Here is an 18986-nt window from a genome sequence, read left to right on the forward strand (position 1 = left end):
CAGGCTGTGATGCTGCCGGGAAGAAAACACCAACCTGGTTCCTGTGGTGCTTACATTAAGGGGAGATACTGCCTATGTATCCAAAAAAAAATCTCGCCACATAACCTAAATCTGTAAAACCTGGCTTGGGGAAACGGAAGAGCATGCACGCCCTTGGAGCGGCTGGAGGCCCAAACGCAGCCGGCAGCTGACGGCGACCAAAGCCGGAGACCCGCCCCACGTCGCCGGGAGAGGCGCGCGGTAGTGACGCGCAGGCCTCGCCCCCTGCTCCCCGCGGAGCGCGCCCGCCCCCGCGACCCAAGTGCGCAGACTCGTCGGCCCGGCTCCGGTTCTGTCGGGACGCTGCCGAGCCAGCGACGTCGCCTTTGGGTGAGTTTCTGAGGGGGCCGCCAGGCCTTGTCCTTCCGCAGTGGCCGCGCGGGCAGCAGGGCGCTGCAGCCGCAGTCCCGGCCGCGCTGTTTGGTAAACAGAAGCCCCAGCGTGCCCGGAGCGTGCAACCCCTCGCTCGGCCCGGCCAGCCCCGGGCGTGAACCGAGCTGACGGAGGATGGCAGCCTCCGGGGTGGAGAAGAGCAGCAAGAAGAAGACCGAGAAGAAACTTGCTGCTCGAGAAGAAGCTAAATTGTTGGCGGGCTTCATGGGCGTCATGAATAACATGCGGAAACAGGTACCGCCTTTGTGGGAGTGACGGACGCCAGGGGGGAGGGGGTCTGGGACTCGCGCCCCTGGCTCCCTGGGCCGAAACCGCGCCCGGCGGGGTCGCGGCTCCCTTCCTCGGCCCTCGCCCTTCCTTCCATTTTCGCACGCCGGCCGAGCTGCTGTTGAGTCGAGGGTCGCTTTAAACCGTTCTCGAGCCGCAGCGTCGCCTCGTCTGCGGATGCTGTGGCTCCCAAGTCCCACTCCTGGGGGACTCCCCGGGCTGGCATTCGGCGTCGCGTACCGGTTGTGTAACAGCTTTGCCCTAGTTATCTCTTTGTGAGGCGAGGATCCCTCCATTGGCGAGCCGCTAAGGTGTCGTGAGATCTTGTGCGGAGAAGCCCATTGGCACAGCCCAACCCGAAGCCCCCAAGGGGAAAGGCACAGCTGGCCTGAAATCAGCTCCTCTTAAATAAGGATCCCCGCCCCTCCTCTGTGTTAGCCGGGAGGAGCTAGTCGGAGACAAATTCTCCTGTACGTGTTAATTTCGAGCAGAAACAGTCACCGATAATACCGCGCAGTCTTTTAAGGCCCCTATGCGCCTCTGTGATTAAGAGGAGCTCTTTGTTCTGGCTTTGATGTGTGGCGCATTAATGAAAGTCTTCACGTCGGCGAAAGGTGGGTTATGAAAGGAATGGATTTTAACACGGAGAATGTGCACTAGAGATGTTTTCTGTTTTGTTTTGTTTTTTAAATTCTATGACCTCTTATACCAAAGGGCGTAGGAAAGTCACTTGGTTAATTTTTTTTATTCCGTGAGCTTTATTTCTTAAAAAAAAAAAAAAAAAAAAAAAATGCGCATCTAAGGAGATGCGGGAATGTTTCTGTTTTGTAACCGTGGTTCTGTTTTTAAAGAAGACAAAAGGATGTGCGTCTGAATAATAGCAAGACCTCATTTGCTTATCTAGTGGTTCTCATGAGAATATGGAAAACAGGACAGGAATATAAGATTTATATGAAGATACTAGCTTCTGGTTTCTTTAAGCAAACTCTGACTGCCCGTATCTTGTCTTTGTTCATCAGCTCCTGGCATGGTGCATGAATGCAGTAGATATCTGTCCAAATGCCTTTAAATCTTTCCAGGCTTTTGTGCGGAAGTAGCTGTGAACGTCTGAATTCAGTATTTCATGTATCTATTTTCATGTATACATTCAGGTGCCTTTTTTGTTAACCTTTTTATATTTACAACACCAGTGACTTCATATTACTGGTGCATTTAACAAGTGTCTGCTTGTAAAGGGTGAACACCATTCACCAGTGCTCAAATTTGTTTCCAACAACCCTCCCACTCCCCCCAGATATGTGGTTTTGTCTATCCACACCAGCATGGTGAAGCATTGCCTCATTCCTTATGGAGATAGGGTGCAACTAGGTTGCAGCATCAGTTGTTTATTTGAAAAAGAGGGGATTATCTGAAACTCTGTGTTTAGCTCTTTGGGTTTAAAAATTGATTATTCATATCTGGTTCTTAGACTTAGCTTTAGACTTCATTAACTTCTGTTTATTTACTGTTAAGCTAGAAATAAAGTTACTGAAAAATCAGGATTCTGTTACTGTTACTTAGTAGGAAAGGGAAAATAGGTACTGGGTGGAACAGCCAGGGATCTCTTCCACAGTGGTTAACTGACCTTAATATGTTGGATTCTCTCTTTGTCAATGGCTTTACATGTTATCCGGGTGTTCTCCAATAGAACTTCTACCTACTTCATGGGTTCCCGCATCTTTTTCAAGATGGTGCAGTTTCAGTCTGCGGTTCATTTACATTGTACTTGTATTGTTCTGTTTAACATTGTAACACAAGAGAGACTCAACAAGAATGACTGACAAGGGCAGTTGATGGGAATTGGCAGAAACAAACCGGTCTGAACCAGAAGAAGAATGTTTGAGTGGGAACCAATTTTTTAAATGTTCTTGTCCTTTAGTGAATATTATGCTGTGACTATTTTTGCTTACCCATATGATCTTATTACTTTGGGAATCAAAATAATGTGTGCCTCAATGACAGGGACCCTTCTGTACATACCCAGGAGCATTCTTACAGGAAGTTGAGAAAGTGGTGAAATTAGAATATCTGAATTCCAGTTCCTGCTGTACCATTAATTAGTTTTATGATCTTAGATAAATATGATTTAGGTCATTTCATCTCTCAGTAGCCTGGCAGCTAACTCTATACATAGAAAAGAGTGGGGGTTCTTCAGAGCCAGCAGCCTCAGCTTCTTATGGAGCCTTTTCCTTCACCATCCTTGCAGTCATTTTTAGCCTTTTGTTTTTATATTAAACTTTCCAATGAAGTATAGGAATCACTGAAAGGATACAAATCATAAACATGTAGCTCAATGAATTATTGCAAAATAAACATATACCACCAACAAGAAATAGAACATGAAGAGCATACCAGAGGTCCCCCTTTACATTCTTCTCAGTCACTACCCACCTTCCAAAGGTAACCAGTGTTTTAACTTCTATCATCATAGATTTTTTTTTCCTGTCTTAGAACTTATATAAATGGAATTATACAGTATATAACCTTGGGTATTGGTTTCTGAAAGCTAACATTTTTGTGATATTTATTATGTGGTTCTGTGTAGCTCTAGTACATCCTCATTGTATTTAGTATTCCATCGTATAAGTATACGACAATTTATTCTATCATTATGGACATTTGAGTTATTTCTCGTTTAGCACTATGAAGAATAGTACTACTTTTTTTTTTTTTTTTAAAGATTTTATTTACTTGTCAGCGAGGGAGCACAGCAGAGAGAGCAGCAGGCAGAGGGAAAATTAGGCTCCCTGTGTAGCAAGGATCCTGATACGGGACGGGATTCCAGGACCCTGAGATTGCAACCTGCGCTGAAGGCAGGCACTTAACCAACTGAGCCACCCAGTCATCCCAGTATATACTACTTTGAACATTTTTGTATATTTTGCTCATGTCTTTAGATGTGCACGTGTATGCATTTCTGTTGGGAAATACCTAAGAGTGGCGTTGTGGAGTCATAGGTTATGATACACTCAGCTTTAATAGATATTGTTATTTAGTGTCCAGGGCTGTGCCAGTTTACACTTAGGCCAGCTGTGTATTAGTTTTTTACTCTACACCCTTATCAAAACTCAGTATTGTCAGTCTTTATAATGTTAGTCATTCTAGTGGGTGTATAGTACCATCTTATTTAATTAGGTTGAGCACCTTTTTATTTCCTTAACTTTTTGTTTAGATTAATTTTATTACCTGATAAACAACAGAAGAGATCTGCAAAGTGGGGCTAGGTCATAGTCACTACTTTTCATACCTAATTGCTTGGGCTCTTGTGTTAATGAAGTCTAGGAGACCTTTAAGGGTCAGGAGACTCAGGAGACCTTCCTGAGTACCACTACAGTTTACAGTTGCCTCATGTTAAGTGAATTAAAGCATAATTAGAATTTAAAAGCTTATGTTAAAGCCCTACTGAGAATTATGTGAGAGAACCAAAAAAGCTGATTTAAGGATTGGATGCTGAGCCGTCAGGTGGGCTTACTTACTAAGTAAAATGACTCAACTTCTGTACACTCAACTCTTCAAGATTGTAAATTACTAGTAGTCATTAATCTTTACACGGTCTGTTGTGAATAATCTAAACCTTCTGCCTTAAATTCTCAATAATAGAAACAATTCTTGACCATTTATTTTCAACCAGCCATTCTGCGATGTGTTTTACATGCTTTGTCTCATCTGTTTCCCCCAACAGCTCCCACTGACAACTCCCATCCTCCAGACCTTCCTATTTTTAACTCTCCACTGTCTTCTTCTTTCTGTCCACTTAGGAGATAATCATCTCTCTCTTCACTCCCTTTCCAGTGCTCCAGGCTTTCATGACCTTCCATCTTTTTTTCCCATCCATCTGATAAAAAGCATCAATGACTGTTTATCTTTTTTGTGCAAGGTTTCTAAGCACAGCTGGAAAATAACTTACTGGGCAGTTCTTTGCCAGGTAAGTCCTGTTTTCCTCTACAATGAGTCCTCTCTCAGTATCTATACTTTCAGTATATCACGCCTTTTTGATATCATAAATAAATAGAAGACATTATTTTAGAACTATCTAACTTTTAAATTTCCACCACAAAATCTATATACTTATTTTGACAGTTCTTAATTTTTTTTACAGTGAAGGAGCTGCCTCTTTCCATCTAAAGCTAGTACTTTCACTTGGGCTTTGGCTCCCTCAGTATTAGCCTAGTCAGGAAAGTTATATTGTTGGTTATTCCATCTTGTTGAGCATCTTTAACTTCTCCTTCTCTATCAGAGTCTAGCATTTAGGCATGTTTTAACTTCTCTGGTTTTTAAATTAACCATCCAGTCCAGTCTACCCATTCTTAGTTTCAACATTCCTCTATAAATAATACCTCTCTCCCCCCCGTTAAAGCCAAAGGGTGGGTAGATTCACTGCCCCCCCCCCCGATTTTGGCTCACTATTGACTTACTCCTCTAGCTCAATTTGGCTTTCTGACTCCTCCATTTGGATGAATGCTTACTGAGACCCACTGTATGTGGGGTCTAGCATAATGCCTAGCAAATATGCTAGGCATTTTGCTAGATTCTATAGTTGCAGTGATGAGCAAAATTAGACAGTCCTTGCTCAGGTTTTAGTCTAGTAGGAGAGTGAGACATGAGTCAAGCAGTCACACAAAAGAAATGTAAAATTGCAACAGTGGTAGGTATTATTAAAGAGAAGAATGTGATACAGTGAGGGATTGGATGATTTGACCCATCAAATCAGAAAGATTTCCCCAAGGAACTGGTAAATGAACGGAGAGCTGAAATAAGAGTACATGTTATTTAGGCACCTTAAGGTAGAGCCTCTGAGGTAGATGGAACAACAGATGCAGAGGCCCTGATTCAGAGACCTACTTACCATAGAGTGGCAAGTGCAGGAGGCTGATTAAAGACCAGTGTGGCTGGAGCACCAAACATTAGGGGGAGGATGGTGTAAGATGAAACTGGAAAAGTAGCTAGAGACCTGCCCATGCACAGTCTCCTAAGTCGAGTTAGGGGGATTTGCCTTTATTCTAAAGCTCCTTCAGATCTGTGTTGTGCAGGTGAGAGAAGGAGGGAGACAGTTGGAAGTCAGATTATCTTGAGTAAGATAGGAGACAATTGAAACAGTCATTGGAGAAATTTGGCCCTGAAGGAAGTAGGGAAGTAAAATGAAGTTTGTTTGGTTTTATTTGTTTCAATTGGAGAGATGTAAGTGTGCTTAAAAACTGGAAGGAAGAATTCACTCGATATGGAAAGAGCTCAGATGTCCACTGACAGATGAATGAATAAAGAAGATGTGAGATATATAATGATGTGAGATATATACATGTGATGTATATATAATGTAATGGAATATTACTTAACCATCAAAAAGAATGAAATCTTGCCATTTGCAATGACATGGATGGAACTAGAGGGTAGTATGCTAAGCAAAGTAAGTCAGTCAGAGAAAGACAAATACCATCTGATTTCACTTAGATGTGGAGTTTAAGAAACAGTTGAACATAAGTGAAGGGAGGGAAAAATAAGATGAAAATAGGGAAGCAAACCATAAGAGGTTCTTAACTATAGGAAACAAATTGAGGGTTGCTTCAGGGGAGGTGGGAAGTGGGGATGGGATAATTGGAGGATGGACATTAAGGAGGGCACTTGAAGTAATGAGCACTGGGTGTTGTATGCGACTGATGAATCACTAAATTATAACTCTGAAACTGATAATTCAGTATATGTTATTTCAGTTGAATTTAAATTAAAAAATTTTAAAAAGAATTCATTTGAGGTGTAGTGCTTGAATGTATATGAGACAGAATGGATAATTTATAGATGATTCCTGAGATGAGATCTAAAGTAAAGGTAATTAATCTCTCTCGGAAGAAGGACAATTTCTCTTCTATAAGAGTGGGAAGGAAGAGAGGTTGGTATATAGGTGTGTTTGGAATCAAGAGAATAAAGGAGTTTCTGTCCAGAGGCCTTTGTTCTCTCTGAAAATGGTAGATGAGATCATCCACTAGAATGAAGGAGGAAAATGAAGCTAGAGGTCGAGGCAGGTAATTTTTGTGAAGGGTAGAATTGGTAGAATTGCTGCCAGTATTTTTGAAGGTTTTTTGAGGTTTATTATCATGGATTTGTAAGGAATATTTATTCTTAACCAGGGTTTCAAAGCCCTGTCTGATGTGATCCCAATCTATTTCAGTCAGATTTCATACCACTCTTCTCTTAGCCATTTCACTCCAGGCACCTCTCTCCCTTCAAAGCCTGAAATGTACCCATGCCTTTTAACTCTCTTTCTCTCCTATTCATGCTTCAGTTCTTACTTTAATGCCACTTCCTCCCCGAATGCCCTACATTATGTTAAGGACCTCTGTTGTTATATACTCCATTCCTTTGGTTCACACACTGATCATCTCTGTAAAGGCAAGAAAGACTTAATGTATGTCTTTGCTACTAGACTCTAAGCTTCATGAGGGCAGGGACACTGTCTTACTCAGTGCTGTATTGCTAACATCTACAACATAGGTGCTCATATATTTGTTAAGTAAATAGTTGATGTCATGGTATGGTTGATAACACCTAGAGGTTGAGGGCAGAGTAAGAAGAAAAGTCGACAGAGGATGAAACTCAGGGAGCACCAACATTTTAAAGGATAGGAAGGAAAGTGCTTTGGAGATTAAGGTATAGAAGGAAGAAAGACAGCAGGGACTAAAGTCATTGAAACTAAGATACAACTTACAAAGAAGAGTCAGTCAGGAGTATAAAATGTAGTGGGGAGGCCAAAAAAGATAAAGTGTCCCCTGGATTTAAAAATTGGTGGTTTTAGCAAGTTAAGTTTTAACGGAGTGGTGGGGGAGGGAGCAGATTTTAGAGGACAAAGGAAGGACAAAGTGATGAATACATACATGGAGAGGGTCCTGCCTTCTGTACAGCCCAGGCTTTTCAGGATGGGATTAATATTCTTCAAACTCCTGTAGTATATACCGAAAGAATACAAAAATACTAATTCAGAGGGATACATGCACCCCAACATTTATAGCATCATTATCAGCAGTAGCCAAACTACAGAAACATCCCAAATGCCTATTGACTGATGAGTAGATAAAGAAGATGTTTGTATACACACACAGACTATTACTCAGCCATTTAAAGAGAGAAATCTTGGCATTTATAACAATTTGGGTGGGGCTAGAGAGTATTATTTAAGCAAAATAATTAAGTCAGAGAAAGACAAATACCATATGATTTCTACTTGTTCATGGAATTTAAGAAACAAAGTAAATGAGTGGAGGGGAAAGGGTGGGGGGCAAACCAAGAAACAGGCTCTTAATTATAGAGACCAAACTGATATTACCAGAAGGGAGGTGGGGGGGTTGGGTTAAATAGGTGATGGGGATTAAAAAGGGGCACTTGTGATGAGCACCAGGTGATGTATGGAAATGTTGAACCATTGTATTGTACACTTCAAACTAATATTACATGGTATGTTAACTAACTAGAATTTAAATAAAAACTAAAAACATATGTGTATCTCCACATTAAGAAAAATAAACTCCTAAATAAATAAATAAACTCCAGTAGTATAAAGTGCATATTGCCATCATGACACTTACCCCATGTGTGTTGAATGAACTACAGAAGCGATCTTAAGGGAGACATGATTGTATTAAAATTCCCTTCTGAAGAGGAGAAAGACAGTTAAGATTTGGTAGATGCAAGAACCATGCCAACCCCAAAGCCCTCTAGCCTTTGTCTGGGACACTGCCTTCATTGGACTTCAGCTCTGACTACCACTAACCTGTTGCAGAGTTTCAAATTCTGGATAGAGAGTATCTGATAGACCTAGCGTGGGTTGAGTGCTAAACCTTTGAATCAGTTATCTATGCTAAGGAGAACAAGGTCTTGTAGCACAAACATGATCTTGAAAGACTCGTGTACTGAGACCATTTCCTGAGAGGGGAGAACTCCAGTGAACATTTACTACAAAGATTCATATTGTTGGGGTGCCTGGGTGGTTCAGTGGGTTAAGCCTCTGCTTTCAGCTCAGGTCATGATCTCGGGATCGTGGGATCGAGCTCAGCAGGGAGCCTGCTTCCCCCTCTCTCTCTGCCTTACTCCCTGCCTTCTTGTGATCTCTCTCTATCAAATAAATAAATAAAATGTTTTTTAAAAATTCGTATCATTGAAATAGCATATTAAATATTTTAGGCATAAAAATATAGCATACAATTTAGTTTTATTCTATTAAACTGTCAAAAGTGTGGTTGATTAATATTTAAGAGAGACAGTCTTAAGAATATGCCATCTATGCTAAATACCGTAAATTCTATACTTAATGTAAGGTTAACATGCTGGCAAATGGTGTGCCAGGATTACATGAGTTCATTTTGCACTTAAGTTGAATCACAATATAATATTATAGTGTAAACTTTTATCATGAAAAATTATTCTAGAGTCGTTTATGGGGCACCTGGGTGGCTCAGTTGGTTTAAGTGTCTGCCTTCAGCTCAGGGCCCTGGGATCGAGCCCCCCATTGGGCTCTCTGTGAAGTAGGAAAACTGCTTCTCCCTCTCCTTCTGCCTCCTGCTCCCGTGCTTATGCATGCATGTGCGCACTCTTTCTCTCTCTCTCTGTCAAATAAAATATTTTTTAAAAATAAAGTGGCTTTGTATCTTCTATAAAATTTCTTTTAGTACTGTTGCCTTTAGTCACTCATTGCTGTGGGAAACAGTATGCAGTAGTGGAAATAACATGGATTTTGGAGTCAAACAGATCTGGGTTTGAATCCTACTTCTGTCTTCTTACTAATTGTGTGACATTGGGCAAGTCACAACTTCTTTAGACTTTTATGTTTGTATGTGCACAACAATGACCATAATATTATATTGACCTACCTTACTGATGTTGGGGATAGTGAGACAGAGAAAGTGAAAACTTTTTTTTTTAAGATTTTATTTATTTATTTGACAGAGAAAGATCACAAGTAGGCAGAGAGGCAGACAGAGAGAGAGGAGGAAGCAGACTCCCCGCTGAGCAGAGAGCCTGATGCGGGGCTCGATCCCAGGACCCTGGGATCATGACCTGAGCCAAAGGCAGAGGCTTTAACCCACTGAGCCACCCAGGCGCCCTGAAAACTTTTTTTTTTTTTTTAAATTTTGTTTATTTGAGAGAGATCACAAGAGCAGGGTGAGGGGCAGAGGGAGAAGCAGACTCCCCACTGGGCAGGGAGCCTAGTGCTCAATCCCAGGACTCTGGGATCATGGCCTGAGCTGAAAACAGATGCTTAATCAACTGAGCCACCCAGGTGCCCCTGAAAATTCTTGATAAATTATTCAGTATTGTCATATATTGTTGGTATTGCTATTATCACAATGAATCTCCTGGAATTCTTGGTTACCAGCAACCAAAATATGTCCTCTCTTAAGCCAAAATAATTTATTGCAAGAATATCAGGAGCTTACCGTATTGACCACAGACTGGAAGAGGAGCGGGCATGACAAACAAGCAGAAACCCTGGCATTCTCTGTTAGGTAGGCTTTGAAGACTCTGGAAGCAATTATAGTGTGGGAAAAGTCTTGACTATTTGCTCCTGCTGCTTCTGCTGCCATAAAAACAATTTTTCCACCATCTTTGTATTATTTGCTCAAAATTCAGAATCCTCAAAGTAGGTATATAATTGTCTGGCCTTAGATTCTTTGCCAGATTTTGGCGCTGCTGAGTAAAGAGAAGAAATAACTGGGGCGCCTGGGTGGCTCAGAGGGTTAAGCCTCTGCCTTTGGCTTGGATAGTGATCTCAGGGTCCTGGGATCAAGCCCCGCATCAGGCTCTCTGCTCAGTGAGGAGCCTGCTTCCCCCTCTCTCTCTGCCTGCCTGCTTGTGATCTCTCTGTCAAATAAAATCTTATTAAAAAAAAAAAAAAAAGAGTAAATAACTGACTCTTAGCTTCCATATTGCCCTCTTACCAACATAGTACATAAAGAGGAATTTTTCCAGAAATGGGAGCTTGGGGTTCTAATAGGCAGGAAATTGGATGCTAGATTGCCAGAATCCATTAAAAAAAAAAAAAAAGTCATCACGTTTTTCACTTAACTATATCTGACTTCAAGATTATGTGATGATAGGGCACCTTGGTGGCTTAGTGGGTTAGGGCCTCTGCCTTTGGCTCAGGTCATGATCTTGGTCCTGGGATTGAGCCCTTCATTGGGCTCCCTGCTCACTGGGGAGCCTGCTTCCCTTCCTCTCTCCCTGCCTGCCTCTCTGTCTACTTGTGATCTCTGTCAAATAAATAAATAAAATCTTTAAAAAAGAAAAAAAAAGATTACTTGGTGATATCCATTCCTTCTATAGTCATTTCAAGATTCTGAGGCCTAATCCTTAATAGAGTCTTTACATGATTATGGAGGGAAAAATTTCATAGTTAAAACTTACATAAATATAAGAGCAAGGATGAAAATAAAAATAGAAGCCTCATTCATTGTTTATTATTTATTTGTTAATATTTTTATTATTCATAATTTCTTCTTTCACTGCCTATTCCTGTTCTTTAGGACCTGCAGTTCAGGGTTCTTTATCTGATGGTATGACGTATTCCTTTATTCCTAGGTGTCTTGAACCTTTGGTCTTGCCTATATAGGGTCACTTTAGTCTTTCATTAACATTTATTACTGGATTTAGTACCAGCAAGGGGCCTGGAATTTGGTTTTACAGTACTTATAAGCTGAGTAGATAGCCTATTGCTGTTTGATGGATGCTGGCAGAAGACATGAGACTCCTAGGTTAGAGACAACCGATTTGATTAGTCACAGCACAGTATCATGAGCTTCCACATGTATGTGTCAGTTCCCCTTGCCCCACAAGTACTATGAGGGTGACCCACTGCGGCCCAGATGGATGTTATACACATAGTGGGTTTGTGTCGTAGCTACGGAATGAACACTGAGCTTAAGGAGTCTGTCATTTTATAGCAAACAGTAAGCAAGCCTATTCTTGACTCCTATAGTGAAGACTATCTCATCCCTTAGCATTGCTTACTGCCAACATAACCCTGAGAAATGGCCCATGGCATGTCCAGGAAGATATGTAGGAATTCAAGAGAACCATAGAGGACTCTTCTCTCCCAACAACAAGAAGGTACCCAAGGGGATCCCCTGAGCTCCAGTTATCCTCTGTCCCATAGAGAAGAGAAACCTTTTTCTTTCTCCTTCAGGTTCAGGCAGCTAACCAAATGTAATAACTTTTGTTCTTTCTATCCAGTGCGAGGAGAATGACAAAATGCCCAGGTTGTAGCCTTAACTTCTAATTCTGTAAAAATATTACTCTGTCACTTGGTCGAAGCATTCTTCTTTTGGGTTCTTGTATCTTCAAACTAGCAGAACCCACCTCCAGAAGGACTGATTGGTGATATCAGAAGCAAAATATTTGTGAGTGAATCGTTAAACATCAGGGGACCTTCTTCCATCCCTTGGTTGCCAGGCTTAGTCTGACTATATATAGAAAGTGTGTTGTCTGTGTAAATTTTTTTAAATGTTTATTTTTATTTTTTTTAAAAGATTTTATTTATTCACTTGAAAGAGAGTACAAGCAGGGGGAGAGCAGAGGGAGAGGGAGAATCAGGCTCCCCATTGAGCAAGGACTCCCCCCCCCACCCCCCAATGTGGGACTCAACCTCAGGACCTGAAGATGATGACCTGAGCCAAACCATCTGCCCCTTGTCTCTGTAAAATTATGTGAAATCACATCACTTGAAAATTGATTCTGCTGCTTAAAAAGTTTGAAAACCACTATTATAAGGCTTTTCCCTGAAAGGAAAAGGAGAATGGATATACATATACCCACACACATTTATGTGTGTTTGTGTGTGTGTCTCTCTATCCATCTGTATGTGGTGTGGGGAACAGAGGGCAAAGGGGCTGGGGCTGGGAAAACATGTCTGACCTTCAGCCTCACCTAGGAGTAGGAGCTCATCTCTCTCCTACAAGTTTTGCTCAATGAGAGTGACGTTATAATCTGATTAAGCTAGAAGTCAAGACATTCTTTTATTAATGGTGCAATTATTCTTTTGAGATGTACATCTACTAAGATCTCCATCAGCTAAGGAGACTAGGTAAAAGTATGTCTTATAGTGGATTTACAGATGGATTTGGGCCCAGCCATCTTTTATTCCCCACTACAGGACATATGAATATGCAAATTCCAAAATTTAAATATTGGGGTATCCAGGTGTGAGATTACCAAGTACCCATCTATCAATAATGTGTTTTTTTTATATATATAATTTTTTAAAGATTGTGTTTATTTGAGGGAGAGAGTGCAAGTGCTTGCACATGAGCCTGGGGACAGGCCTGAGGAAGAAGCAGGCTCCATGCTGAGCGGGGAGCCCAGTACTGAGCTCTCAGGACCCCGGGTTCATGACCTGAGTCCAAGGCAGACACTTAATTGACTGAGCCACTCAGGCATCCCAGTAGTGTGTTTTATTATGTATTGTCTGGCTGTTAATCTTTATGTAAACTCCCTGATGAGAATCTCAGAAAGCTGAATAGTAGAGTTTGGGTACCAAAGCCCTATCCCAAGTCCCAACAGAAAGTAACTGGACTGAGTAAATAAATAAGAATTTGTTTCCAGGTGTTTGGGGGTTTTTTTAGGTTTTCTGTTTGGTTTTTGTGGTGGTGGTTGTTGTTTTACCTGCACAGGGAGCATTTTGTCCTATCTTAAAGGCATCTTCTATCAATAACTGTTCTTCTGTGTATCTTCTGTAGACCACCTTAGAAAGGTTATTTAAATTTTTTCCTCCAGAAAGCTTTTAAGTGGGTTGATAGTCTATTAACTCCAGATTGGAAATTCACTTCTGTTTCCCATCCCAAATTTTTCTCAACCAAGATTTCTTTCATGGCTCTCCAGATTATCTGCAGTGACCAACCAAGTGACAGCTTAAAACACTCCATCTAATTACATATTAGAAATACGAAGTCCCCAAAATTTGACTCTTGTGAACCCACTCATTATTAAATTCCCATGTCTGTGATCTCCCTGTCAGTTAAAATTAAAGGCCCTTCCAAATATGTGCTCTCCCTTGTTTCTTACACCGCTCAGGCTCAGCTGGAAAGCATTAGCTTAAGTGTTTGGGCAGATTCTGGGAAGCTTTCTTCAGTAGCTGCTTCCTGGGCTGTCTTTCATTGGAATATATTAAATTAGTTTAGCACCTCCAAAGATGAATTTCTCCAATTTCAAGGTAGTTGGTGCCACGTGTTTTCAAAATGTTGAAGGGTTCCTAGGGGTCTTAAGTTTAGCACAGCATCATCTCCACCCCCACAAACCTAAAAAGATAACTCTACAATAAATAGTGCAGATATTGACACCTTACTATAAAGTCCTAACCTACATTATTGTTCCCAGGCTAAAACAACAGAAACTTCAGTTTCTAGGAAACAGAGAATCTTCAAAGAAAATATAAAGATGTCTGGGCTTTTTGCTTGCACATGTTTCCAGTCTGTGTTTGCTATCTATAATTTGCAAACTCTAAACTCAGGTGAGAGGAATCACTTATCCAGAGGCTAATAGAACACTTTACCATATAGGGAAGGAATTTTCATCCACGTGTAATAATACTTCACTGACATAGGATACCTTTGTTCTTGGAAAAATTTGCTAGAGGGATTTACCCAGCTACCAGGTCTTCTAGAGTCTCCCTTTATCCCGTTGTCTGTCCTGCACATTTAAATCACAATTTTTATTTCTCTTTTGAACCTTATGTTCTTGACAACCCAGTGCTGAAATAGTTGAGTTCTGTGTAGTGACAAAGTATTTTCTTTTGAAAGACGAATGATCCACATTTGTAGCAGACAGTCGTGCGGAGCAGTTAGTGCCTTTGCATTCTCTACAGTTCTGATCCAACTGGTTGTTCTTTATCCCTGTGTCCCCAATATGATCCTATCCTGTGAAATTCCTTGTATCTACTACTAATCCTAACTCTTGGAGGGATCTTTTTTCCTTTCCATTTATCTCAGCAGGAGAATGACCTTTCACTGATTCCTCTAAAGCCTGTGGTCCCCATAGGGACCAATATGGCCTTTACAGTGTGCTTCTCAGGACCTTGCCTTTCCACGTTATTTGAGTATTCCATGCTTTGGAAACTCAGTGGTAGCATATTCCTTTTTGTTACCTATATGTGTCAAAATGGGCTATGACTCTCTTGTCTGTTTCTTTCAGGTATCCCCAACTGAGTTGTTAACCTGTTCAAGTTGAATCCTTTCCTTTGTACATAGTAGAGAACTAACATTGTTTAGATTAGAATACCTTCCTTACTTTTCCTTGTCTTTTGATTTGGGGCCGAAATGTTTGTTTTGCTTCTTTTCTTTAGTGCCTTTCTTATAGACGCTGTCACAGTGGAAATCAAGAGGTCCCGTGTGCTCAGGATTGATTCAGCTGCTGCCAACCTTCATACCATCAGTAAAGTAATTCCAATTATGGACAGGTTCAACCTCTCATTTAGGCTTGGATTATGTCTGGGTTGTTTGACCTTCCTTTAGTGTGACCTAATACTCTCCCATAGGGTCTTTTCCCCACAGACTTCCCAGATATGTTCCACTATAGTATGTAACATTCCTGTCTTCCCATCCATGTCATCTTGCAAATTACATAATGGATGCACTGCTTTGTTGCTGATCTTCCTTTTCCAAAACTTTACAGATCTATCTGAATTTAATGTAATCACCTGTTACAACTGTCTTAGTCTTTAAGGATAGTCCTTAATTATGTGTTTGATTTCTTACCTTTAGCTTTAAGAGAGCTCTACAACAAAAATTTCTTAAATCCAGGCTTTTTCTGAGAACCGTTTTAGTCTACTGCTAAATTTTGCTTTTCTTCCTTCATATATCTCTTTGGCTTATATCACCTTACTTGAATAAATAACAGACTCTTTTTTTCTAGTCTCATCTTGTAAAGAGCACTTAAACTATATCTCCTTTGCCTTTTAAAGCTGTTTGACCTAACTTGCCATGTTTCCCTTAAGGAAGAAATCCCCTTTTTCCTCTATTACTCTGGGTATCTCACTTTGTTTTTCTTTTACTTTCCCACGTGCCTTACTGTAATTATGTATGTTTAAATCCAGTGCTATTTTTCTTGATTATCTGAGCAGATAAGATTCCTAAGGCCTTTTTTTTCTTTTTTAAGATTTTATTTATTTATTTGACAGACAGAGATCACAAGTAGGCAGAGAGGCAGGCAGAGAGAGAGAGAGGAGGAAGCAGGCTCCCCACCTAGCAGAGATCCCAATGTGGGGCTCCATCCCAGGACCCTGGGATCATGACCTGAGCTGAAGGCAGAGGCTTTAACCCACTGAGCCACCCAGGCACCCCTCCTAAGGCCTTTTTAATTTTTCTCTTAGCCTAGTTTATTATGGCTTTGTTGAGGCTTTCTTAGTATCTCAATCGAAGAAGATGATTTACCCCCATATAATAAGGGCTCCATTTCCCTTTATCTTTTCAGTGATTTAAATCCATCACCCAACTATAGTTGAATCTACTACAGTCTACTCAGGGATTTATATCCAGGGCCAACTTGAAATCACGCTGGGCAGGACTGATTGCAGAACCTTGTTGACAAGCTACATAAATCCAAAGGTTAGTCATTCCTCAGTCCTCTTCTTGGGATATGATGAAGGATACAGTTTGGGAATAGAATTAGCTGCATGCCTCCTAGTAATGCCAGCACATATTGTTAAAAGTTAGAACCTTATACAATGCTGTGGAGCTTACATGGAGACTACTGCCATTTGCAGTCCTACCTGGCAAACACATAAAGAGAACAGGTCATTCTACCAACGCTTGCCTGAAATGATTGCCTGTTTTGAAGTGAAACCTTTCCCAACCAAAGGACTCATATCTGTAGGCACTAAAGCATCACCTAAGTTTCTCCTTGTCTTCAGTGCATTGAATGTCTCTGCATAATGGATTTCAGCAACCCTCTTCCACTGTTGGTTCCAAACATTTGAGATGAGTTATGTTCCACTTTGGGGCAGACTTACAGAAGAAAATGAACCAGAAGGCCTAGCAGTGTGTGTGTGGTCAGTGACCTCTATTTTATTCTTGCTTGTCCTATAGAACCTCTTCCACAAGTGACATTGGAGAAAAGGACTGAACCTTCCTTCCCAGTACTTAACTTGCCCCAGAGAAGAGACACTATATTATGAGAGAGCAATCTGTTTCCCCTCAATGGGTAACAGTTATACTAATACCATTTTTTCAATTATCCATTCTCTTACGACTTTTTTTTTAAATTAGTAGACTTTGCTTTTTAGAGTAGTTTTAGGTTTACCAGAAAATAGAGCAGAAAGTACGGAGTTTTCCATTTTTCCTCTCCCCCTCCCAGTTTCCCCTACTGTTAACATCTTGCTAACACAAGTATGATACATTTATTAAAATTGATGAGCCAGTATTTTGTTACATTGTTATTGACCACAGTTTACATTAAGGTTTATTCTCTGTGTTGTACATTCTGTGGATGTTGTCAGTTGTGTACTATAAATGTGTCCTGTTACAGTATCATAGGAAGTAGTTTGACTGCCCTGAACATTGCCAGTGCTCCACCTTCTGGCCACATTTTTGAAATAGTATCTTTATCATATATTAAATTCTTGTTTAATGTAGATCCCTTACATTTCTTACGTTTATTTCTCAACATTTAATTATTTTCTTGCTGCCATGCCAGGTTGTTGTGGTTTTTTCCCCTCATTTGTGTTTCTTTATGGCTTACTGCTCACATATAGGTTAGCTAATTGCTTTTTCATATTTATCTTATTTCTGTCTAGCCATCTTACTGACTTTTTTATTTAGTTCTATAAGTGTTAAGTTTATTTATCTTTATTTTCTTACTGATTTTGTTACCTAAAACCCAGGTTCAGCTGCTCATTGCTCAAAAGCCAATACTTAAGAGACCAATTTTGATTGGAAAGGCATATGACCTTTATCCAGAAGGCTGACCACCTGGGGAGAAGGGACACTTTTGTCTAAATACCAACTGAGGTTTTTACCTGGCCCAAAGATTTTTAAAAGCACTTTAGGGCAGTTAATCAGTAAAAAGGGAGCTCAGTGGTCTGTAACACTTCTTTACTGTGTACAGACTCAATGGTACCAGCTACAGACAGACATAGCAGTGCTTGCAGATTGCATATTGGTGCTCTGGTTCCTATACAAAGAAAGGTTTGGTTCATCAAGAGGGCTACAGGTGTTTGCTAAACTTAAATACTGGTAAGTTGTCTGGGGCAGAGGCAATTTTCAATTTGGCTGAAATTTTCAGAACAATAATTGATTAGTAGTAGTAACAGTATATGTGTCTCTGTTTCAAATTTAAATGAGAATGCTTCTTTTGTGTCACCATTAAAGGTGATGTTTGCTTTTGAGTTAAATCACCTTCAGCGAACAGATACATCATTTACTTTATTAAAGAGTATACAAGGAAATGAATTTTTAATTTTGCCTTCTATTGAAGGTTTTCTATGTGAAGTTTTTCTCTTTTAACCTGTGAATATCCTGAATTATATGAAAGAATTACTGTTCTTGAATGCTCCTTGCATTCCTAGAATAATGTTTGACTAATAACCCTGCTGAATTCACTTTGCAAATATTTGACAGATATAAGTAAGTCCCTAAAAGAAGAAAAAAGTGCACAAGTACAAAGAAAATGGAATTAAAATACCACCTGGTAGTTAGAGAAAAAAGAAGACCGCAAGGAAGCATAATAAATTATGTAAAAATATGGCTTCTGTAAAATGAAACATGAGTTATCAGTAATAAATATGAAGGACCTAAATCCTACTAAAAGTAATTTTAGATGGTGAGAATTTGACAGATTCACAAATCTGTGCAATATATAAGAGACTAAAAATTCAAAAGCTGAAAATAACAAATATAGGTGGATATAAACAAATTGCCAGGGTTTATGTATTTTTTTTCTTGTTCTATCCAGTGAACATGTATTGTCCAAAGGGTAGTTTTTGTTTAAGTTTCTCTTCATTTCACATAGGACTTGTTACCTTTCATATTCTCCAGTGTAACCCAGATCTCTGTCTCTTCCCATTTTCTGTCTGCAGATAGACTCTTCCTGAGTGGAACCTCTTTCTTTAAGTCAGTCCCATCTCTTGTTGAAACCTGTTAGTCTACATAGTACAGTCAGATGTACCATTTGGATACAAAAGGTTCCACCCATTCCTTCCATAACATTAATATCCAGCTGGAGATTATTCTTAGCACTAAATTGCTGTGCAGAGAATGCTCTGATTTCTTTAACTTTCT

At 40.3% G+C, this 18986-nt stretch overlaps 1 protein-coding gene across 4 annotated transcripts in view; it reads left to right on the forward strand.

Annotated features, from left to right (window-relative positions):
* The first annotated feature begins 306 nt into the window (after positions 1 to 306).
* KLHL7 (kelch like family member 7) overlaps positions 307 to 18986 on the forward strand; it is a 70170-nt gene continuing 51490 nt past the window's right edge. The window contains exons 1-2 of one of the 4 annotated variants that reach the window (XM_044246208.1): positions 577 to 666; positions 16183 to 16316. Coding sequence is in view for 1 of the 4 variants with exons in the window: in XM_044246207.1 (XP_044102142.1) it covers positions 547 to 666 (120 nt within the window). In the remaining 3 variants the exon portion in view is untranslated. The other 3 variants (XM_044246210.1, XM_044246207.1, XM_044246211.1) reach the window with 3 other exon arrangements.

The sequence above is a fragment of the Neovison vison genome, chromosome 4 (assembly GCF_020171115.1).
Source record: "Neovison vison isolate M4711 chromosome 4, ASM_NN_V1, whole genome shotgun sequence".
In the NCBI taxonomy this organism is placed as follows: Eukaryota; Metazoa; Chordata; class Mammalia; order Carnivora; family Mustelidae; genus Neogale; species Neogale vison.